We start from the raw sequence: 21,472 nt of genomic DNA, 5'->3' as shown, positions 1-21,472 counted from the left end.
TACATCCCGCTCACCGCCCACATGACTGACCGCCCGTCTTATCGTCTATCGATGACCTAACCCGTTTGGCCGCGCCCAAGCGCCGCTTTTTCTTTTGCCATTTCGTTATTTACAAAGAACATGCTCGATCATGGCAGCCATGGCTGATTCGATTAGTATGCCATTACCTGGAGGCGCTTCTGCCTCAGGCACCGACCCAAAACGACACGCAGCTTGCGACGAGTGCAGTAGGTTTACTGGACGGCGAATCTACTAGTTGGCCCCTCTGCTGACCACATATTTCCACTTCAATAGGGAAACGAAAGCTCAAATGCTCAGGAGATCTGACTGGGTGTACGCGCTGCGTGGAAAAATCAATACCATGCAATTACTCCGTTCAAAAACCCATGGGTCGACCCCCTAAGAAGAGAACACGATCAGATGATGAGGGGTCCGAATTCCCTACTCAATCAAACCATAATGTCTGGCCAAGTCCAGAAGACTCGCCTCCGAATGGATATTCTATATCATCAGAGACATACAATGCAACCGACGCTCAGCACCTCTGTCCACAACTCTTCTGGCAAACTGGCAGTCATTCACCAGCATCGCAGCCGTCGATGCCTGATCTACTCGCGGAGGACGAAGACCACAACCATAGCTGGCGCCCAGATCGACTGAAGAATCCTAATCTACCAGTACCGCCATCTTCTAGTCCCTGGCCGGACTTCTCGACCGTTTCTGAAGCAACAGCTATGCCATTCCCTACTCCGACGAATTTCCTAGACGCGACCTCCCTCCCTCTCACCCCGCCAATGTACACCCCCTCCGACTCTACGCCTCAATGTACATGCCTGTCCTACCTCTACCTCTGTCTCAGCCATATCTCCTCCATCGCCTCCTTCCCCGTCAACTCTCATACACTTTGCTCCCTCTACATCGCCGCTCGAACCGCCCAAGATGTGATCCGCTGCGAATCGTGTCCCAAGGTCTTCGCGACTGGTGTACAAAACGTCATGTTTACCGGCACGCTATTGACAGTTGTTGCCGATTCCTGGCTGCGCGTTTATAACAGTGACCCTGTCGAATTGGGAATACAATCTGCTCCGCCCGAGTACGTCTCAATCGCGCTGCAGAGCGAGGATCCAGCGCAGGCGTGGAATAGCTGGCTTCGGCAGATTGTTCGTCGGGCCGTTGTCGGCGGCTCTCTTTCTCCCGAGGCTGGGACTCGATGCTCTGGTCAGCCGGATCTATTATCTCTTATTAGGGAAGTGGAGAATCGTCAGCGACGTTGGCATGCGCCCGGTCAGCACCCGTTCGAGGGCTATAATCCTCTGAAGCCTGGTCCCCTTGGTCCGTCTCCGGATGAAAAACCAAATGGAGAGTGCGATGAGAAGGAACTTCTTTGTTTGCGTGTTGTTGGGAGTGCGAGGTCTGTTCTTGCGAGATTCCAGTTTGAGCCTGAGGATTTCCCTGGTGGGGTTATCCCTGATGACCTGCAGAACAAGTCGAACTGAGATGATTGTTTTAACTGATGGGCGTTGAGTTGGGTTTCTTATTCTGTTTTTGGCTTTGATTTCCATATTTGCATCTGGTGTGGACAATTCTTTTGCTATGATTCCCTACATACTACTTTTATCAACTCTGAAGTTGACTCGCGCCAACGCAATGGTTAATAGTCTACGTTAAAGTATTCGGTGAGATCATTGACCATTTCATTGAGGCCTGTGCCGGTAACATTTTCGCTGGTAGATGATTACATATTGCTAAGCAAGAAGACATGACGTTTCTTGCTTCGAAAGGATAGGTCCGCAAGATCACTCATCATCGTCGTCATCCACCACATAACGGTTCTTCTTACGTTGCTGCGGAGTGCCCGTACGCTCAGGCTCGGAGGGCTTGCTGCGCGCCGACTTGGACGGAGCAACCTCATCATCTACCTCACCCTCAGCATCCTCCTCATCGTCCTCGAGAACATCCTCCTCGTCCTCATCATCACCTTCCTCTTCGATCTCCTCATCGCTACCGACCAGGAATCCATCATCCTCATCGTAATCATCCTCGCGGGTACGGTGATTGCGGCCATATTCCTCTTCATCGGAATATATCTCGCCCCGGCGGTTCTGCCGACGAGGCTTGGCACGAGGGCGAGTAGACAAGCCATCTTCGAGAGAGCCGACATTTAGACCAGTGCCCATGGAGCGCGAGGTGGGCCCACGGCGGCCACGGTCAGCTTCCCTATCGGCCATCTGCTGGCGTCGGCGCTCAGCTCGGAGTTCCTCTCTCTGGGCAATCTCTGCCTTGCGTGCGGCCGCCATGGGATCCTCCATGGTTTCAAAGATAGGAACAGTGCCATCAGCGGTCTTCTTGCTGCCTCTGGCGGCTGCGAACAGGGATTCCTGCAACTTCTGAACTGCATCATCGGTTTCGTTAGTAGTGGGAAGGATGGTCAAGCCGTGAGTGACGTGAGAAGTCAATTGGAACACCTCGGCGGTCTCCATTGCGGATCCCAGGTAAACGTGAGAATCCAGCTTCGAGACGTAGTCGTCGGAATTGTCAAGAGGTGCGAGAGGCTTGATGGAGGTACGGTATTGCTCCAGCGGAGCGGACGCCAGCTGGAGTGTGACGGAGCCATCCTCCCATTGAATGAAGCGGGCATTGGACTGCAACTTAGACTCGTCATTTGGATCTTGTCGCCAGCAGAGCGAAGTGGCGGCGGTCGAGAAGGGAGGAGCGACATAGGTTTCGGGATTGAACTCTTCAGCTTCGATGTTGAGGAATTCCGGTACGCGCATGGTGTAGATCTAGCAATTGAAAATTAGCAATTGTTTTTCAGGTGTAAGTGAATTAATTGCGCCGCATACCTGACCATCGGTTGTCTCTGGCACTGGCGCCCGCGCCAGGGTCACGTCCATGAGATTGAGAGTACGACGGACTTCCTCGTCTTCGCCCATATCCATATCTTCTCCGTATCGGTCATAGCGGCCCTCGTCATCTCCGGAGTCCAGTCGTTCGTCATCTAGAGTGCGCCGAGCTCGGCTTGGGTACTTCTTAGCATCTTGTTGCGCGCGCTCTTGCTGAGAGCACTGCAGAGAAGGATAGCATACGTACTTGTCGTCGAGTCCAGCATCTGATCCACCCTCTGAGCCGAACAGATCGGCATCATTGTCTCCATCCATCTGGTCGTCACCGAACAGGTCCTTGTTGTCGTCGTTCGCGTCATTCGCGTCGCTCGGGGCAGGGCTTTGAGCGCCAGCATTGGCATTGCGGCCAGGGCGCCGGATGGCGTCCTCGTCGGAGGACGACATGGTGATGATTGTATGTGCGCTGTCGAAGGAAGAAAATAGAAAAGTAGGTGAGAGGATTTGGAGGTATTGGGGTGAGTAAAGTCGTCGCCTAAGGGAAGGGAAAGCTGGTAATGGAGGTACTGGAGATCTTTAGCTCGGCGCCGGCATGCGAGTGAATTCAGTTGATCTCCGCGCGCCCGCGGACTAACCGATCTTCCGTCGCCCGGACCCAAAGGAGTTTAAGCTGGGCGACGCCCGAAAGGAGAGAGCATCTCACCGTCTCGTCCCTCTCGTCGATATCTCCAGGCATTGCTGATCGGGATCTCTTCAACATGGCCACTTTCTTTCAGAGCGTGTAAGTTACTCCGTGGGCAAAGACCGACGCCGCCTCCTCTTCCCCTTTTCCCGCCGTATCACCCTCCACCACCCCCTCATACTGCACCCGGCGCCACAAACACAGTGCAGCATTCCGGCTTTGCCAAAGCCTATTAGCCGCGCGGTGTTTGCTATGGTCTCGGTGGTCCCTCGCCCGATTTAATATCTCCCTGTCCTCGTCCGGAGCTGTGCCCTGAGTGCCCAGCGCCATGTTTGCCCCTCATATCTATTTCCTTCGATCCTGACCTCGATCCTATTTACAGTCGCCAAGGGTTTGGCCGGGGAGGAAACAACAAGAACAACCCTCCCAAGAGCCCTGTCCAGGCTCAAGCTCCCGCCATGCCGAACTCGCATTCGCTCTCGAACAGCCTTACGATCGATAACTTCGCCGCTAATGACCCCGATGCCCCTAAGTACTTCTTCCAGGAGAAGTATGCCCCGCTGAACGTGAGGGGTAACTTCCTAACCTTGTGTGCTTGCCCGAAGAATGTGGAACTGGGCGAGTGGCTGGCTCATCAAAGTAAGTGATCGTGATGGGCCGTTCTGTTGTCGAAGTATACTCTAGATGCTGATACGTCGATCACAGTTGTCGAACAATACCGCCTCCTCCACGGCATGCTTCAGGTTATTCAAGAAGTGAACTCGGTGAATGGATTTCCGATTTGCAATGAACAGACATGCCCGACAATGTCTGCTGGTCGGTATGTTACAGATGGCGGGGTAAATTTCAAGGAGATTTGGGGTTCGGGAGGCTAATTTGGGATCTCCAGATTGACCTACACCTGGCTGGTCGATGGTCGCGCAGCTAAGATCTCCGCGCCCAAGTTTATCAACCGAGTCGAGAAGTGGATTGTCAGCAAGATCCACGACCCTGTCATGTTCCCTACCGAAAAGGTGGCCTGTACCCCCGAGACCTCTGCCACCCGAGACGCCGCCGCCGCCACCGGAGCCCCTACCACTCCCGCCGACAGCAACCCTATGAATAACACCTCGACGGACGAATGGATTGGCAAGTCAAGTGGGTTCCCCCAGACTTTCTACAAGGACTGCCAGGGCATTATGAAGCAGATGTTCCGCTGCTACGCGCATCTGTACCACGCCCACTGGTTGAACCCATTCTGGCACATCAACAAGCACGATATTCTGAACATGTGCTTTGTTCACTTCGTGACTGTTGCCAAGTACTACCAGCTCGTCTCCGACAAGGAGATGGAGCCGATGCAGCCCCTGATCGACCTGTTCATCAAGCAGCAGCGGGTCCCGCCTGAGGCGCTGAATGGCGGTCACTGGGCTCAGCAGACGACCAACTAAAACAAAAAGCTCCGCGGGTCCTGGAGCATTGACAATGCCTCTGCCATCTTTTTTTGAACCATTACGACCATGACATGTTCTTCAACCCGGAGTTGGGCCGTGCAGTCTTGCGTTCGTGTTTTTGCTTTTTACTTCAGCCATTCAGGAAAATGGACGAATCTGCCGATGATACGACTGAAATCCGGGGCTTTGAGCATTTAGCATGCGGTGTGAATTTTCTTTCATTTTTTTAACATATCTCTATCATTATCATGATCGGCATCTTTTTTTTGCCCCTTTGAACCGTCTTAGGCCGTTGTTTTTGTTGTTACAGCATGATCGGAGCGAGTTCGGAATGACGAATCTAGAGAACCAAGATTTTTTGCGTGGACGACAAATACCCGGGTGCAATAGTAATCTTCGAAGCCCATGTAGATCTGATATGTCGGCCTATTCTGTCGGACGGAGGAAGCTCGGCGTGTGGGTCTTCTTTGAAGTGATCTTGCCGACGCCTTAATAGCCAGGATATCGAGCGCGATGTGACTGATAGACGAAACAGAAATCGCAGGCGTCGCTAATAATATCGAACCTTCCTTCGGGCGGTAGTCGAAAATTAGCCAGCAGTAGTAAAGCACTGGCACTCAGCATAATCCACTTCACAGATAAACACCCTCCTCCACACCAGCTCCAGCATCAGCTCCAGAACCAGCTCCAGCTCCAGCTCTAGCCTGAGCACCCCCATCCCCATTCGTATCCGACGCCCCCCTCTCTTCATCTGCCTTTCTCTCCTCAACCCACTCCTGCCCGCGCCTCTCAACCTCAACCCGAAGCAACCCCACCCGCTCCTCCATTGACCGAATCACGCCCTCATTCTCAACAATGTAGCCCTCCAGCTCCTTCTTCTCATCTTCCGATTTAGAGGCATCGGCGAACTCGCGGATCTCGGAGTTCGAGCGGTGGAGGTGGGCGATCGAGTTGCGGAGTTCGGAGACTTTGTTGAACAAGGATGATAGGGGGAGGTCTTGGACGGCTTCGGCGAAGGCGGCGCTGTCTATTGTTGTGGACTGGGTGGTCATTTTCTTTTTGTTGCGCAGTTATTTGATTGGAGCGGCGTGGTAGGGTTGATTGTTTGTGCAGCTTTGAGGTTGTGGTTGGATTTTGGTTCTTCCGTCGCATGGAAGCTGCTCACATTGCATCACGTGTGTGGGGTATAAACTGGCGGGGGTGGCAGCATATGAAGTACGGTTTATATAGGATTGTTAAAGTCTCGATGCTTTCTTTGTAAGTTAATGGTTCTTTGAAGATTTGGCGTGTACGCGGTTTTTTTTCTCTTGGTCTTAGTATTTGCTGGATTTTTATGGTGGTGCTACCTCATGCATCGCAGATATATATTCCGAACTACATGGGTTCAAATCCAAAAATCGTCTAAACGCCGTTTTTACCACATCTACGCATCCACCCAACAAATATTACCTCTCTTAAATTAGACGAAGCATTTTAAATCCGATTTACACCTACAATTCGACCTACTCGGCCAAATTTTCATCTCTGCGCCCACGACGCGTCGCGACAAGCGGGGACGGAATAACGCGTCCCCCCCGGAGCCTCAAAGCCGCAAAGACCGATCAGATCTGGCAGCTTGCACTAGGCCTAGTGCAATCTGTCTGCAACTCCGGTGTGGTTCTTTAAAAGGCCATTGTGCGCCAAAATCCGGACCCACATTCCTCAAAAACTCAACGCCTGCATGTTTCATCTCGAGGACAAAGGTCCAAATATACACTAGTGCAGTTCACGCGCATCGAAGACAAAGCTCGAGACAAAGACTCGGACATGTCCTGGCCCTCGAGTCCTGTGCTTAGTCAACCGTTCCATGGAACAAGGTCGTGAGGGGGCCACCCTCTTTGTATATACGCCCATTGTTGGACTTTGAGGATCTCGGTGCTGTACAATGGTCGTGGCCTATTGATGGGGTGAATGGGATTTCGCTTTGAGGGAGAGGATTGCTTCAAGGAAAAGGATTGCATCAAGGGAAGAGGAGAGTTGTGTATAAAGATTTCAACGGCGCTGGCCGGATCTATGAATGTCTACTCGTCCAGTCTGAAGATTTAGAGCACCTATGTATAGCGCTTGTTTGCATTTGATTGATTATAAACGATATATACAGTACAACTCGATCACCATGTCTCCACACTCTTCACCCAGCGCCTCGTCCAACTCGAGCGCCAGCGTCCCCGAGAAGCCATACGTCAATGTATCCCGACGAAGCACCTCTCCCTACGACGACGCCGTCACCCCAACAAACCCACACCCCCAACCAATCGACTACTACATGTACCTCCTTCGCATCGAGCAAGGCCGAGACCAAAAGACCCGCCTGGAGGGCGCAAACCCTCTACTTGGCCCCGGATAATCAGTTAGAGACCATTTCAATCAACCACCTCTGGGAGAGATCAAATTTGGAAAGCTTCCTCGATGGACCAAACGCGGAAATCGTCTTCTCGTGCATCCCCGTCCCCCAACCCGGCGTCTGGCGCGAGAAGAAACTCGTCCTATCCTTCGACTTCAAGATAGCCCACCTGAAAGCATACCTCATTGCGCCCCTGCCCATCCCCGTCTCGCGATACCACGCTCAGAAGGATATATGGGATGAATGTCGGAATTCAGAGGCGCTGCAGGACTCATGGGATCGTCGCGAGCTTGTCATTGATCTCTCGGCGAATCGCTTCTATGAATTGGTCGACTATACCATGAAGCAGTACCAGTTGATCGGCGCGGGGCCATTGCAAACGGGTATTTTGAAGGAATTTGGCGAGACTGAGCGTGTGTTTACCCCCCCAATGGATCTGATTATCGTTATTCAATTCGCCCAGTTCTTAACGGATACCATCGATCTTGTTGTCCCCACCCGCATCAAGGCGGATGTCCTTGCTGAAAAGTACACCGCGTACCAGGAATTCCTGCGCGAGCTGCTCCTGCAGGTTTCACGGGAGGCATGGATGAGCGTCGGGTTGCGGGAACGCTGGGAGCAGATTCAAGCGTGCAAGAAGCGCGATTTGGCGCGCAAGATCTCGCACGCGAATCGCCGGGTTGAACGAGTACAGAATCATCCCAGGTGGAGGGCTTTTGGATGGGGCCGAGGCCGGTTGATTACGAGTCATTACTTTTCTGGGGATTTTGGGACGAAGAGAAGGTGTGTTGAGCTTGCTCTTTCGAATATTGTCTTTCTTATCACGAAGGAGTTTGTGTATGAGGAGCCTGCTCTCCGTATGGCGCTGTGGATTTGGATTGCGTATCAGTTTTTCTGTCGGTCTGAAAATTAGATGGAGCCCTTGGGTGTGGCTTTTATTTTTTTGTCTTTTTTGAAGTGATGTCGATCACGTTTGCTTCCTCTTGGTCGTTTGCTGGCGGTACTCCCAGTGGTAGTTTCTTACTGGCGCATTGTGCAGCAGGGACATGATTTGCTCGATGTCATGGGACCCGGTGCGATGCTGGTTTTGGCTTGTGATGCTTTCTTGGAGTGCGTGAAGTATCTGGAGAAGCAGGCCCGAAACTGGCCTAATTAGTGTACGTACCTACTCTCCTAGAGTATGTATACACTCCGGTACTGCTGGGGCTCTGTCTACATAGGTCAAGGAGAACACGGCCACCCTAAGGTAGATTGTTTTGTATTGTTTGATTGCTGATTAGGGCTTGCAGTGGAGCAGCTGGCTGAAAGGGGTTCGGTGGAGCCGGCCAAGACACTAGCGGAGCCATCAGTGCCTGTCTTGGCGAGCTGAAGTCAGATTGTTACTGTTTGTGACTAGAGCATTTCTATTAGATGAAAAAATTGGATTCTATTCTGCAGGGCTCCAGAGAAGCTCAGTAGCCAAGCGAATAAATGAGATGTACATAAGTAAGAATAAGGAGAGTTTTGCGTAACAGACAATAGCTTTGCAGCTCTCACACGGGATATCTGCCCCACTGCATCCATAGTTTCGACTGTCATTTTTCATGATCTCTAGCACTATCACAGCAGTAGGGATGATCGCAGGGGCTAGTGAATCGGACTGGAGATCGAACGCATCTCAGCGATAGGTAGAACTATTGGATGCACTCCTGGATGTATCTTGCTGCACAATGATGGGGCGGCAATAGATCGAGTCCACGCAGTCCACGTATCACCCCTTGTGATCTGACCCTAGTTCCTCGCTCGCTGGCTCCATTTGGCCCCGTCCGGGTTCCCTCGCATCGCCCAAGTCCGAAATGCGAGCGGGCTTGTATCCATGCAGTAACTAGGCAGCAGCTTCCCCGCGCATTCCTGGACAGATCGTGAATACCTTCCTGCATACACATATACCTTGTACCCTAGGAACATACTGAGTTTGCGTACATAAGCGATCTACGCACCGCCACTCCCAAACCGGCTTGTGTGGCGCTGTGGCTCAGGCTGCCGCCAAACCGGGAGGCGGTGATTGGCCCAGCCAATGTCCCGAGGCTTGGCGGCGTCATGCGTTTCCCAGCTGCGACGGAAGAGAGATTGAGGCAGCAGCAGCCAAGAAGTCGCGGGTACCCGGTGCCTCCGCTCCCTGCGGCGCCCCGAGTAGGTACCGAGTACCCATCTGCAGCTCCCAATTTCGCTTCTCCTCAGCCCTGCAGCCCTATATTTCTTCGTCCGCCCCTCCCCCCCCCCCCGTTTCTGTCAATCCCCCAGAGGTTTGGCTTTGATCTTCCTGACTCCTCTCCCCCTCGCTCCCCGTGCGGCTTTCGTCCGCTGTCTTTTTTACTGATCTCCAGCGCATTCTCATCAATCGCGCTAATTGCCACTGCTGACAATGGCTGACGTCTCGACTCAGCCCCCAATCAATGGTTCGTGATGAGCTCCGGCGAGCTGGCCGAGACCCGGGAGATTGGTTTCAATCAAACAGCTCCATGCGCAAGCTAACAAGAAACTATAGGGGATGTCCCGAATGGCGAGGCGCCGGTGCGCGGCGCCAATGACAGCTTCGAGCTCATCTCCGGCCCGTTGATCAACCTCAAGAACATGCACTACGAGTCCGTTGCCGTCTGGCACGGAAGTGTGATGATCGTCACCAAGCCCGTTCAGGAGAAGCCGCAGCTGTACCTGCGCCAGCTGGGCCCAGTCGGATCTCAGGCCCAGACCCAGTCGCATTTCCAATCGAACCAAATAATCGAGGGTCTGAAGCTTTATGAAGATCCCGACAAGACCTTTTGGCGATTTACTCTTGCTGTCCCGGTCGAGTCCTACGAAGCGCGCTGGCAATATGAGATCCCCGGTTTGTTCAACTCGTCCGAGCCCGTCAAGGCTCCCTGGGACTTTGTTGTGCCTGCCGAGGAACAGTCAATGCGCATCATGTTCCACTCCTGCAATGGATTTTCCGTCGGTACTGATATGGACGCCTGGCTCGGTCCCAACCTGTGGAACGACGTCCTGCGCGTCCACGGCGAGCGGCCTTTCCACGTCATGGTCGGTGGTGGTGACCAGATTTACAATGACGGGATCCGTGTTGATGGTCCCCTGAAGGGCTGGACGGCAATTGCGAACCCACACAAGCGCCGCAACCACGACTTCAATAACCAGATGCGCGCTGAATGCGACGAGTACTACTATGCAAACTACGTGCGCTGGTACAACACCGAGCCCTTCCGCGCGGCCAATGGCCGCATCCCCCAGGTCAACGTCTGGGATGACCACGATATCATTGACGGCTTCGGCTCGTATACGGACCATTTTATGAAGTGCGCCGTCTTCCGAGGTATTGGTGGTGTCGCATTCAAGTACTATTGCCTCTTCCAGCACCACATTGCTCCGCCCAAGTCTACCTTTACCACCGATGCGCCGCAGACAATGCATGCCGTCAATGGTACCTCGGGTGTGGACCCGCGCCAGGTCGAGAACACTTATGTCCTGGACAATCAGGTCGAAGATGACAGCTGGATTATCGGCAAAAAGCCCGGCCCGTATGTCGAGGAGAGCAGTCGCAGTTTGTACATGCGTTTCGGAAAACGCATCGGTTTTGTCGGTTTGGACGCCCGTACAGAGCGTACCCGACACCAGGTGAACTACCCAGAGACCTACAAGCTCATCTTTGACCGCCTTGAGTGCGAGATTGCCGCCGCCAATGGCGACATCAAGCACCTGGTTGTTCTTCTCGGTGTTCCGATTGCCTACCCGCGTCTCGCCTGGCTGGAAAACATCCTCACATCCCCAGTCATCGCTCCAATCCGTCTTCTGAACAAGCGTTTCGGTGTCGCTGGCGGCCTTTTCAATGAGTTCGACGGCCAGGTCGATTTGCTGGATGACCTGGACGACCACTACACAGCCCGTCAGCACAAAAAAGAGCGTCGCGAACTCGTCCAGCGACTGCAGGAATTTGCACGCGCCCACTCCATCCGTGTCACCATTCTCGGAGGCGACGTTCATCTCGCTGCCGTCGGTCGCTTCTACTCGAACCCGAAATTGAATCTGTCCGGCGAGAATGACCATCGTTTCATTGTCAACGTCGTGAGCAGCGCTATCACTAATAAGCCTCCGCCCAAGGCCGTGGCCAATCTCCTCGCCCGGCGAAATAAAATTCACCATCTCGATCGCACCTGCGACGAGACCCTCATGCCTTTCTTCGATAAGCAGCCCGGCGGCATTGAGAAGGGTGCCGTCTGGAACAAGGTCACCATGCCTTCGCGGAACTTCGCCTGTCTAACAGAGGTCGTGGCCCCGACTACGAACGGCCACTCGGAGGGTGTCACTGACTCTGCGAAGCTGGACTCCCTCCCTAAGGACGGCCATGCCCCGCTTCACAAGGGTGAAGTCGAAGCTGGCTCGACTCACGCTGCGGCGGATGGATACAGCAGTAACAGTGGGATGTATGGCGGATTGGACGTCTCGATCCGAGTGGAGATTGACCCGCACAACCGCGAGGGCGCGACAGAGGGCTATGGATTCAGCAGTAAGTTCCCCTTCTCAGCATACTTTTGGAGATCCGAGAAAGCACAACTAACACCCGACTTGCAGTTCCCCCTCTAACCGCCACCGAACCCCCGCCTTCCTCCTCCCGCCACAGCTTCCGCTCCCGCCCATCTCGCACAGAGTCCAGGCCCGTTTCGCGCGGCGAGCAGCCCGGCCGTCCCTCTACAGCTCAGTAAAAAGTCATCATCATATTTGATGCCGTCGTTACATACCTCTAACATTTAATTTCCTGTCGGACTGTCTATTGAACAGTTTAATCTTGCCCCTCTATTCTTTTGTTATTTTCTTGATACCTATACGTCATGTGGGACGGGACGTGCGTTTCCCCACACTTTTGTTTTCTGGCGATCCGGGTCGACCCCGCTTAGGATACTTAGTAACGAGGAGTTTATCTGATGCCATTCTCACTGATATTTGGTTTCATTTTGCTTTTTGGGTGTAGCGTCGATTTGAATTTAGGTTGTAAGCTTTGATTCGAATGCGGGGAAGTCAGGTGGTTGCGAGCATGTGTCCCCCAAGAGGATTGGGTTGCTTTTTTGGGTTTGGGTTGAAGCTTAAGTTTAATGTAGAACAGTCTGTTGTTTGGTTGTGTTTGTAGCAGTATCAAATCTTACTTCGGTGCCCAGGTTTCCCGGACCTCTTGTTTGTTAGGACCGCCTAAACGTGTGAAGCGAAGCAGGGCAGTCTTTAGATACGAATTCTGAATCTGATCCTGTAGTTGGATATAAGCCAGTTTATGTGACCAGGTGAGGATCGAAGATGGTGTAAGCTTGAGGTTATTGAGGATTGTGAGGTCGTAGTTGGGCTGTGGATCGCATACTCTTATTAGGGCACCTGGGGGACCTGTTCATTTGCTCTAGTCGTTCTTGACCTGGACCGACAGCCTCACTAAGTTTGAGTTGACAGAAAATCGAAATAAGCGCCATATGTGACCCAGTTTCTGATCAGACATTCACGCTTGAGAAGTCAGAAAGTGGGTATCGATAGAGTAGCTCTATGGGAAAAGAAGGGTAAAAAATAGACTAGGAGGGCTCGAAAATTGAAGTGGACTTGTCACTGCCCAGAGATGACTGGTCATTTGACGCTGTGAAACCGAAACGAAGTCCTAGCTATCAGCCAGTTCAAACAAACGACTCTTCCAGTCTCACTATCCAGTGTCACCGTATTGTTGAATGACAAGCATCCAAATCAAGGAACGCAGAGCAGCGGTGGTGTTGTCTTTGTTTTTGAGAAGCTTGGAAAAAATAGGAAATCCTGGGAAAAAGCTTCGAGAATTTCTGGGAGATCTCTTCAATGATCCCTGCTATAAGAATGGTCTAGCCAGTGCCAGCTGGTCTACTCAACCAAAGAACGTCGCATGACTGATCGCTCCAATCAACCAGAGCTTGATACTCGTCGGAGTGAGGATCCAGCCGTAAGCCTTCCGGATCAACTTGTCGGTTTTCCTTGGATCGTCTACATTTCACCCTGCGGGTCAATCACAAATAGATCACGAAGGCAAGCAGTATCTTCGTCTTCCAAGTGCCTGTTTCTCTGCTCCGAGATATACTCTTGCAGGGTCTGGTGGAAATCTCCAAGATTCTGTAGCTCCCTTTGGCCCTGATTGACCAAATCACCGAGAAAGCTCTTTGTCCGGAGCTTATTATGATGATCTGAATCATACTGAACAGCAGATTAAGCATCTTTGACATTTTGGAGTTCATCATCCCAGCTATCCAAGCCGACTAGGTTGCGAAGAGAAACCAGGCCCTGGTTGCGATAGTAAGAGCGTGTGACATACTCTTCATTTGATAGAGAAACAGAGCCTTGTATAAAGCAACTACTCCATCCTCAAGGTCCGCTAAGGTGTCCGCGAAAGACTCAGTACCGCAATTGACGTGCTGTTTGCTCAGTAGATGGTCGGTGAAACTGAAATACCATTCAATTTTGGTGGCAACATAGGCGATTCCAGCCAGGTAAATCTGCGAACACTGGGCAGGATTCAACTAGAATTAGAGTTCGGTTAATGAGCTGTACTCAACGAGCCTGGATATCCGGTATTACTTGTTAAGCAATGCTGACTCCAGCCCAAGGAAGAACGGCCTGCGGAATGTTTTGGACGGCGAGATCGATCACGGCTTTGAATTGAAGACCAGTCCGCGGCATCGCCGGTTATGTTGATAATGCTGGAAGACTTTGTTTTCGAGATTTTTTTGTCCCGCTTCGGCGACCTTTTTCATGAATGCCTGTCTTTGAACGGGGACGTTCGTTGTAGTGGGAACCTGAACAGTCACTGTCGAGGCTGCATCATCGGTCTGCCTAGTTGCCACGGGAATCGTCTTTAGATAGGCTTCCACGAGTTCAGAGGTCACCGCGTCGGTTGCTAGCTCGTCATATGCACGATTCCAAACTCGCTGAGTCGTCAAAAGGCTTTGGTTCCGTTGTTCCGTTGACCCAACGTCTTGTTCTGACCCTTCAATGTTTGATTCGATGTTTGGCTTCGCAGTGTTTGACTGGTCGGTTTTCGGCTTCTCAATGCTTAATTACTCGAAATTTGGAATGTAGGGCGCGGTCTCCTTAATTTCATACCTGAGGCAGGCTGAAGAAACGACGTCGCTCGGTACTGTAGGAGCAGCTTGGCAGTCGTTGGAAGCTGCAGCACCTTCTCTTCCCACGAAAGCCTAGATTGTTCTATTATGAGTACGAGACCGGCTCCACGGGAGCTTTTCGATGATGCCGCTTGTGACGGCAGGGGCTAGACGATTGCTGCTCGGATTCGGATTCCCTTCTTTTGGATTGGCTTCCTGTTTCTCTCCGACTTGCTTCCGAGACCGGAATTTCTCGAAAAATTCCATGCCGAAGGAGTATTATAGTCCTAGAGAAAACAACCTGAAATCTTCGATCGGTGAGTGTAAATTCTGCCTGGGAGGGCCTTGACGGAGGGGTGAACTAGCCAGACGTTTACGGCTAATGTTGCGTGTCGATCAAGCTAATGGTGCACACTTGTCGCTTTCCCCACGGTTCAGCTGGTGCGGTCAAAAATTGAAATCTAAAATTGAAATTCAAAGAACTGGGGGGACCCGAATCTGCAGCTATACATATTCTGATAGGTCGTTTGCGTGTTAGTCTGCTTGGAATGACAAGTTGGAGGTGTTGACAGCGATGAAATTGTGGGTAAGCTTCATCACAGCAATACAATTGGTTGGATACTTCGACTAGGCATGAGAATGCCCCACTGACATCCATCTCGGTATTGTATGGCTCGTATGCAGCTGACCGCATGTCCCTTGTTGCTATTTGGCCGGAGGGTGTGGCATATGCACAGGGCAAGGCAGATGATCGAGGATAAATCCCTGAAGTAACGAGTAAAAGGTCAGGTGCTTTCGAATAAACAATATAACAAAGACGGTCTTCTGTTGTAATAAGCTACTGGATGGTCTCGGCCATGAATTGGCGAGGAGGGCGAGATGTAGATCATGGCTGCGAAATCGGTAAAGCGCTAGCCTCAAGCCAACATCACCTGACTACTATATTGTCCATAGACAAAAGAATCGAAGTGCATACTAGAAATTACTGGTTGCACCCAACTATTTGTACTCCAATTTTCATAGCTTTAGTATTTAAAACACGCATCCGGTTTCGTTTGCGTCATAGTGCTAGCCTTGCTAGAATTTGTCGTTTGAGTGTGTATAGCCTTCGTCATCATCGACGAGCCCATTTCTGAACATGTCCTGCAAAATACGTCGTTTGTGTGGGAGACAGTTTCAAACGACTTATGCCCCCGGAATGGAAGTCTTTGGTGGGCGCTGCGATGGCTGCAAATGGATCATCGTGTGGAACCTATAGATTAGTCTCCCTGGTCTCCAAAATCTCTTCCCGGCATCAGTACTCATAACATGTTTTTCAACACCGCTACAGTCCAATCTCGTCATATATTGGATAACTTCAAGTATCCATCTCTTCTTCCAATCTATTGAAGTATTTCCAGGATATTGATTCCGAAATTCTGTAACTATGGAGCTGACTGGTTACACAAGACTACTGATAATTTGCATAGCGAAAGCAAGGTCATTGCACTCATCAAGATCCAGGGTTACTCGACTCCGAAGTTTCCTTTGATGTTCTCTTTATAATGTGCATACTAAATTACTCTATGCAAGACGAATTACTTCTCTATGTGGACCGTACTTTGGCCTGTAGAATATCAAGACCTTGAATCTACGAAGCTTGTGTTGACTTTTGAACATTAGATTTTCATAAAGGAGTAACGCAATTTCTTAATTCAAAACTCTCACTGGCAGTCTGGAAATACAAACATTCAGGAAACAAGAAATATTAGTCTAGGTTATGAGCACTTGAACTTTCCTAACATAGTAAATAGGAAGAAAAACACAAAATCTAGAGTTCCCATGGTTGATCAGGGTTGGAACCTGCAAGCTCGTGCCCTGGGTGCTGGGCACGGTACACGTTGATTTCACTGCACTGGATGCAACCGCAGTCCGGATACGTAGCGTAAAGACGACGCCAAGTATAAAAAAGTATGATCTTCGACGTTCAAAGCAGTCACTTCCCACAATGAGCTTTGCGAGATTCCGTACTTGGAGCAGAGACATCATGTCGATTACATCGCTTAGGGCTGCGAGGACTTCGGGGCCGTCCTTTGTTTTGGTTTCCATCGAGTCCGCATGGATGTTCTTTTAGACGCCTGTGTAGATCGCGCTGCTTGTTTCGAACGTCGTTGGCCATTTCCTTCTGTTCGTCGGTGTATGCGCCCGAGACACCCATTTTGACTGAGATGGTACTTCAAGAATAATTGGTTGCTCTGGGTTCGGTATCTTCTGGTGTAATGTGAGTGAGGTAATTAGACCTGAAATCCTGGTTAGGCGATGTTGTGTAAGTTTTCATTTCAGAGAAGTTATTAAGAGGGCGATTGCTTGCTGTTTTGCTGCTTCCTGCCTCTCTCCAAGACTCGGTACGAGGGGGTATTTAGACCTGAGAGCCGCTGGTCTGTCGAAGACGCGACATCAGTGAACAAACACAGGAACAAAGTCTTTCAGCCTCTATTTAGCTTTATTTTACAATGTAATTATCTCCTGATTGTCTTTTAGCTATGGAGTCGAGATCACATACCCCAGAGGCATCTGTTGCCATATTTAAGACTCTCTTTGTTTAACCTTATTTTTAGAGACTTTTGTCCTCAAAGGAGAGAAATATTGCATTTGGTTGAGTGTTTCGAACGAGGCGCATTGAATTTTTGTTCCATTCTAGGCAACCTTACAGGGCAACGACTTCGCTGTCGTGTTTAGTACTCGAAACTGTCATAGCTTGCCAATCTCAATGCGCAAGCATTCCCTATGGCCTACGATTAGTAGATACCGATGATTCGAGAACTGGGCGGGCGTAGATCAGTGACAGTGGCACCTTGTGGACCCTCGGGGCATCAAAATCGTTCCGCAACAGCAAATTTTATCCACTGTTCGTATCGGAGTCATCAAAAGCCCTAGCAAACTCCCACTCTCCTTTCGTTTATTGAAGGTCTAGTATTGCTGACTAGTCCGATAAGGGACTGCAGAGGTACCCTGTCCGGCCTCGGCTCGGAATCCCTGCTGGATCCGCTGCAAGGGCTTATCAGCAGAATGCGAGCTTGAATGCGAGACGCCTCGGATCGCAGCAAAAGAAGACAACAGGAATAGAAAATACCTCATTCCTCACGCACCTCATTCCTCACGCACAGAAAAGTCGACCGTAGCCTGTCCTCTCCCATTTCTCATTTTATTTCTCCTCGCCCTCACCACGCACCAATCGCCCACCGTTGCCGTTGCTGTATGCAATCCTCAAGATAACGTTGCCAGCCGCGCCCAAACAAGCCTTGTCTCGATTAGGCAGGAATTTACGCGATCAGCGCCACAGCTCTGCAGATGGGAAGTCGATCCAGAGATAAAAACCGTCCGCAACCCCGCAGTCTCCAGCTGCCCTGTGCGACCAGTAGAAGCTTGCCTTTCTCCGCTGAGGAGAGTCCTGATGATACCGGGATACCCTGCGATAGGCCTGCGTTTCGTTGGAGAAGAGCAGTAACCTCCTGGTAGAATGATATAAGTTCTGGCTGAGACCTTGAGGTGCGAGGTCCATTTCAAATGCTCGAGATAAATTATTTTCTGTCTCGATTGTGATCGGCTTGTAGAATGCTTGTTGCACTAACTGCCGGACCCACCTTTCTTCATATCTAGTTTATACGAAGCTTGTAAGAGAGCTTCAGCGAGTGTCGCCATGATTCTCGACGCGGAAAAAACGCTCACGCCGAGTGATGGGCCGGGCGATGGTCCCGTCGACCATGAACGAGGCTCAATGACCAGCGTCCGCGAACGCGACGAGCTGGATCGCCTCGGGTACAAAGAAGAGCTTCGTCGTAATCGCTCTGTCGCTACCCTCCTCTTCCAATCTCTCGCTATCGCGGCAATCCCCTACGGCGAAGGAAGTGCCCTCCTCAACGCGATATACGGCGGCGGTCCTTTGTCTATATTCATCGGGTGGATCATCGTCTGCATCCTCGATCAATGCATCGCCATGTCGCTGGCCGAACTTGCCTCGCGATACCCCACCTCTGCCGGACCCTATTACTGGTCTTTCCAGCTGGCCAAGTCGAGCAAGACAACTGTGTCTTTCATAAATGCTTGGATCTGGGTGATCGGAAACTGGACCATCACCCTCTCGGTGAACTTTGGCTTTGCCTCTATGCTTTCTGCGACTATTTCCATGTACCACCCTACCTGGAGCGCGAATAGTTGGCAGCTGCTCCTGATTTTCTATGCGGTTTGTCTGGGGTCGCTTGTTATTTGCACATTTGCGAATAAGTATCTCCCGCAGGTGGATATTGCTTGTGCGACGTGGACTGCGCTGACTATTATTGTGATTCTCATTGCTGTTTCGGTTAAGGCGGATGCCGGGCGTCATTCGGCTTCGTATGCGCTCGCTCATTATGATAAGTCTTTTGCTGGTTGGGGAAATTTCAGTTTCTTCATCGGTCTTCTGCCTGCTGCTTATACCTTCTCTGCTATCGGGATGGTCTCGGCCATGGCGGAGGAATGCCCTCATCCAGCGGTGAAGGTGCCAAAGGCAATTTCTCTCGCGGTTCCTGTCGGGTTTGTTGCTGGTTTGTTCTTTGTTATCCCGATCTGCGTCACTTTGCCTCCGCTGGAGGAGATCATCAATGCCCCCGGCGGCCAAGCACTGCCCTATATCTTGCACCGAGTGATGGGGTCACCCGGTGGTGGATTGGGTCTCGTCTTCCTGGTTTTGATCATCACCCTCTTCTGTTCCATCAGCATCACCGTCGCGGCATCCCGCTCCACCTGGGCCGTCTCCCGTGACGATGCACTCCCACTGGCGAGCATCTGGGCGAAAGTCCACCCTCGTCTAGGTGTACCAGTCTGGTCCCTGGTTCTGTTGACCGGAATCCAAATGCTGCTAGGTTTGATTAACCTCGGTAGCTCAAGTGCGTTTACAGCCTTTGTCTCTGTCGGCGTGATCGCGCTTGCCGTGGCCTATGCGATCCCGATCTCTTTGAGTCTTTTCCAGGGCCGTGTCGAGGTGAAGCATGCGAAGTGGAATTGTGGCAACTTTGTCGGGACGATTGCGAATGTGCTTGCTCTAGCGTGGATTGCTTTCGAGTTGGTGCTGTTTAGTATGCCGACTGCGCTGCCTGTGACCCGAGTCTCGATGAATTATGCCTCAGTGGTGTTTGTGGGGTTCATGGTGATCTCGGCCGTCTGGTACTTTGTTTATGCAAAGAAGCGTAAGTGTCCCTTCTCCAAGAAGCTGTCTATTATAGACACTTGCTGACGATTCGCAGATTATAAGGGTCCTCCTGAGTCGGATGCGTTGGATTCGGAGTGAGGATCTCTTGAGCTTGTGTATTTATGCGGCGTTGAACGAATGAATTTATGTGCATGAGCAGATTTTTTGATGATCTCGGGGACAGTGGTGCATTATATAGTCGTATGTGTTTTTTCTGGATGTTCTCATCGACATACCGTTCTGGTTGGCACGCGGTTAGGGAGTAGAGTGCTGTTTCGCGTGAGATCCGTTGAAGATCGACCGGTTCGCTTGGGGTCTCTTTGTAAGCCAGCAGCTGGTCCCACAGGTGAGCTCGACAAACACGGACATGAGACTGATTGAGGGCCTGGTGGGACGTTGGTATACAATTCCACGTCTTACCAATCACGATTGAATCTGGCGGGACCGCTTTGCCAAGCCTTTGTCGACGTTAAGTCACGTGGTATTATAATCAGATTGGGGACTACTACTAAGTACAATTGTACGATTCGCTTACTACGATTCATAGACCAAGGAGGTACTTTTGGAATTCCGAGTCTCCAATTTGCTTGGGGCTTGCCTAGGACCTAGAGAATTTGGCTACGAACCAGTAGTAAGTTGAGCGGAACCTACGTAATAAACCCCATAAGAATAAAAGCGCCATGGCAGGCACAAACACAGGGCAGCATGAATCAGAGATAATCAATTACTCTAGCCAAATTAAAGAGAAACACCAAACAAAATCAAATAAGATAAAAGCCGAAGGGAGAAGCCAAATCCATCTGAAACCCGGTAGAAAACGGCCTAGCACCCAGTACCCAGTAAACCCCGTCAACACGAAATGCGTGACGCAAACGCAAACCACGTATCAGAGCTTACAAATAATGCCAAATGACAAAAACAAAGCAGTGCGTGACCGGTAAAGGGTGGGGGAAGATTCAAGGGCCTAAAATGGCCCTCGGTCGTCGCGAGAGTAGTAGTTTTTCTCCCTCTCAAAGACTACTCACTCTCGGAGCTGGAAGATTCGCCGCTCTCACTGGCGTCAGGGTAAGAGATCTCACTCTCGGAGTCAAAAGATATTTCACTTTCGGGAGGAGATGAAAACTCACCGTTGCCCTCGCCCTCGGAACCAGTCTGAGGGTAATAACCGTGAGAGTGAGAAGGCTCACTCTCAGAGCGCGAAGATTCACCGCTCTCACTGGTAGAGTCGGCGCCAAGGAGAGAAATATTATTCTCGGAGTCAGAGTCTTCACTTTCGGAAGGAGGGATGTACTCACCGTTACCCTCGTCCTCGTCAGAATCGTAGTCGTCACAGCCGGGAGATCCAGCGGAGGCCTCGGGGCTCGAATCGCTGTCCTCGGTGTTGACGTCGACCTGCTTAACGCACTTCAGGGTAAATCTTACCTTAATCCCCGTTCCCTGCGGCTGCATTTTGGCGAGTTGAAACTGGGAGGGCTGGTAGGGTGTTGTGGAAGACGTGGTTTGAAATGGGCGAGTCGGGAGAGCGGCGGGGAGAGAATGAGGGAAAGTAGAGAGGATGGCAGACAAAAGGCAGATGAGCGGTGTCTAACATGTGACATGACGCCTGGTGGGTAGGGCTTGGCTGAAATTTTGCCTACATTTACATACTTATAAGCTCGGTTCTATTTTGGTTGTCTTTTTTTCATTTCGAACGCTACAAAAGTGAATATCCGATCTAGTTCTGATTCTAGCATTGGTATTTTTCAAACACTTTGCTGTCCGTTCCAAACCAAGATATCTGGAAAAGTCCGCGAACCTCCCCGGA

The 21,472-nt window shown here is 51.1% G+C and overlaps 8 protein-coding genes across 8 annotated transcripts; 5 read left to right on the top strand and 3 right to left on the bottom strand.

The window, feature by feature from the left end:
- Positions 1-137: 137 nt before the first annotated feature.
- Positions 138-1,496, top strand: N7532_000232 (Zn(II)2Cys6 transcription factor rglT; the record flags this gene model as incomplete). Its single annotated transcript, XM_056612736.1, has 2 exons — positions 138-255; positions 295-1,496. Coding segments are annotated over 2 exons (1,320 nt in total), but the record flags the coding sequence as incomplete, so codon positions are not given.
- Positions 1,497-1,796: 300 nt separating this feature from the next.
- N7532_000231 (Paf1-complex subunit LEO1) lies at positions 1,797-3,287 on the bottom strand (the record flags this gene model as incomplete). Its single annotated transcript, XM_056612735.1, has 2 exons — positions 1,797-2,783; positions 2,844-3,287. The coding sequence occupies 2 exons, from the start codon at positions 3,285-3,287 to the stop codon at positions 1,797-1,799; spliced, it is 1,431 nt and encodes a 476-aa protein (XP_056479959.1).
- A 311-nt stretch (positions 3,288-3,598) lies between these two features.
- N7532_000230 (Mob1/phocein family protein) lies at positions 3,599-4,952 on the top strand (the record flags this gene model as incomplete). The annotated part of the gene is made up of 4 exons (XM_056612734.1): positions 3,599-3,621; positions 3,905-4,161; positions 4,228-4,342; positions 4,412-4,952. The coding sequence occupies 4 exons, from the start codon at positions 3,599-3,601 to the stop codon at positions 4,950-4,952; spliced, it is 936 nt and encodes a 311-aa protein (XP_056479958.1).
- A 635-nt stretch (positions 4,953-5,587) lies between these two features.
- N7532_000229 (uncharacterized protein) lies at positions 5,588-6,007 on the bottom strand (the record flags this gene model as incomplete). The annotated part of the gene is made up of 1 exon (XM_056612733.1): positions 5,588-6,007. The coding sequence occupies one exon, from the start codon at positions 6,005-6,007 to the stop codon at positions 5,588-5,590; it is 420 nt and encodes a 139-aa protein (XP_056479957.1).
- A 1,103-nt stretch (positions 6,008-7,110) lies between these two features.
- On the top strand, positions 7,111-8,251 carry N7532_000228 (uncharacterized protein; the record flags this gene model as incomplete). The annotated part of the gene is given in 2 exon segments (XM_056612732.1): positions 7,111-7,262; positions 7,282-8,251. The coding sequence occupies 2 exon segments, from the start codon at positions 7,111-7,113 to the stop codon at positions 8,249-8,251; spliced, it is 1,122 nt and encodes a 373-aa protein (XP_056479956.1).
- Positions 8,252-9,742: 1,491 nt separating this feature from the next.
- On the top strand, positions 9,743-12,071 carry N7532_000227 (uncharacterized protein; the record flags this gene model as incomplete). The annotated part of the gene is made up of 3 exons (XM_056612731.1): positions 9,743-9,776; positions 9,866-11,875; positions 11,941-12,071. 3 exons carry the CDS (start codon positions 9,743-9,745, stop codon positions 12,069-12,071), a joined length of 2,175 nt encoding a protein of 724 aa, XP_056479955.1.
- A 6,070-nt stretch (positions 12,072-18,141) lies between these two features.
- On the top strand, positions 18,142-19,767 carry N7532_000226 (putative amino acid permease; the record flags this gene model as incomplete). The annotated part of the gene is made up of 2 exons (XM_056612730.1): positions 18,142-19,666; positions 19,724-19,767. The coding sequence occupies 2 exons, from the start codon at positions 18,142-18,144 to the stop codon at positions 19,765-19,767; spliced, it is 1,569 nt and encodes a 522-aa protein (XP_056479954.1).
- Positions 19,768-20,685: 918 nt separating this feature from the next.
- On the bottom strand, positions 20,686-21,117 carry N7532_000225 (uncharacterized protein; the record flags this gene model as incomplete). Its single annotated transcript, XM_056612729.1, has 1 exon — positions 20,686-21,117. The coding sequence occupies one exon, from the start codon at positions 21,115-21,117 to the stop codon at positions 20,686-20,688; it is 432 nt and encodes a 143-aa protein (XP_056479953.1).
- Positions 21,118-21,472: the final 355 nt, after the last annotated feature.

This window comes from Penicillium argentinense (genome assembly GCF_028826775.1).
Source record: "Penicillium argentinense strain IBT 30761 chromosome Unknown utg000001l_segment0_segment0, whole genome shotgun sequence".
Taxonomy (NCBI): Eukaryota; Fungi; Ascomycota; class Eurotiomycetes; order Eurotiales; family Aspergillaceae; genus Penicillium; species Penicillium argentinense.
This window is presented reverse-complemented; position numbering and strand designations above follow the sequence as displayed.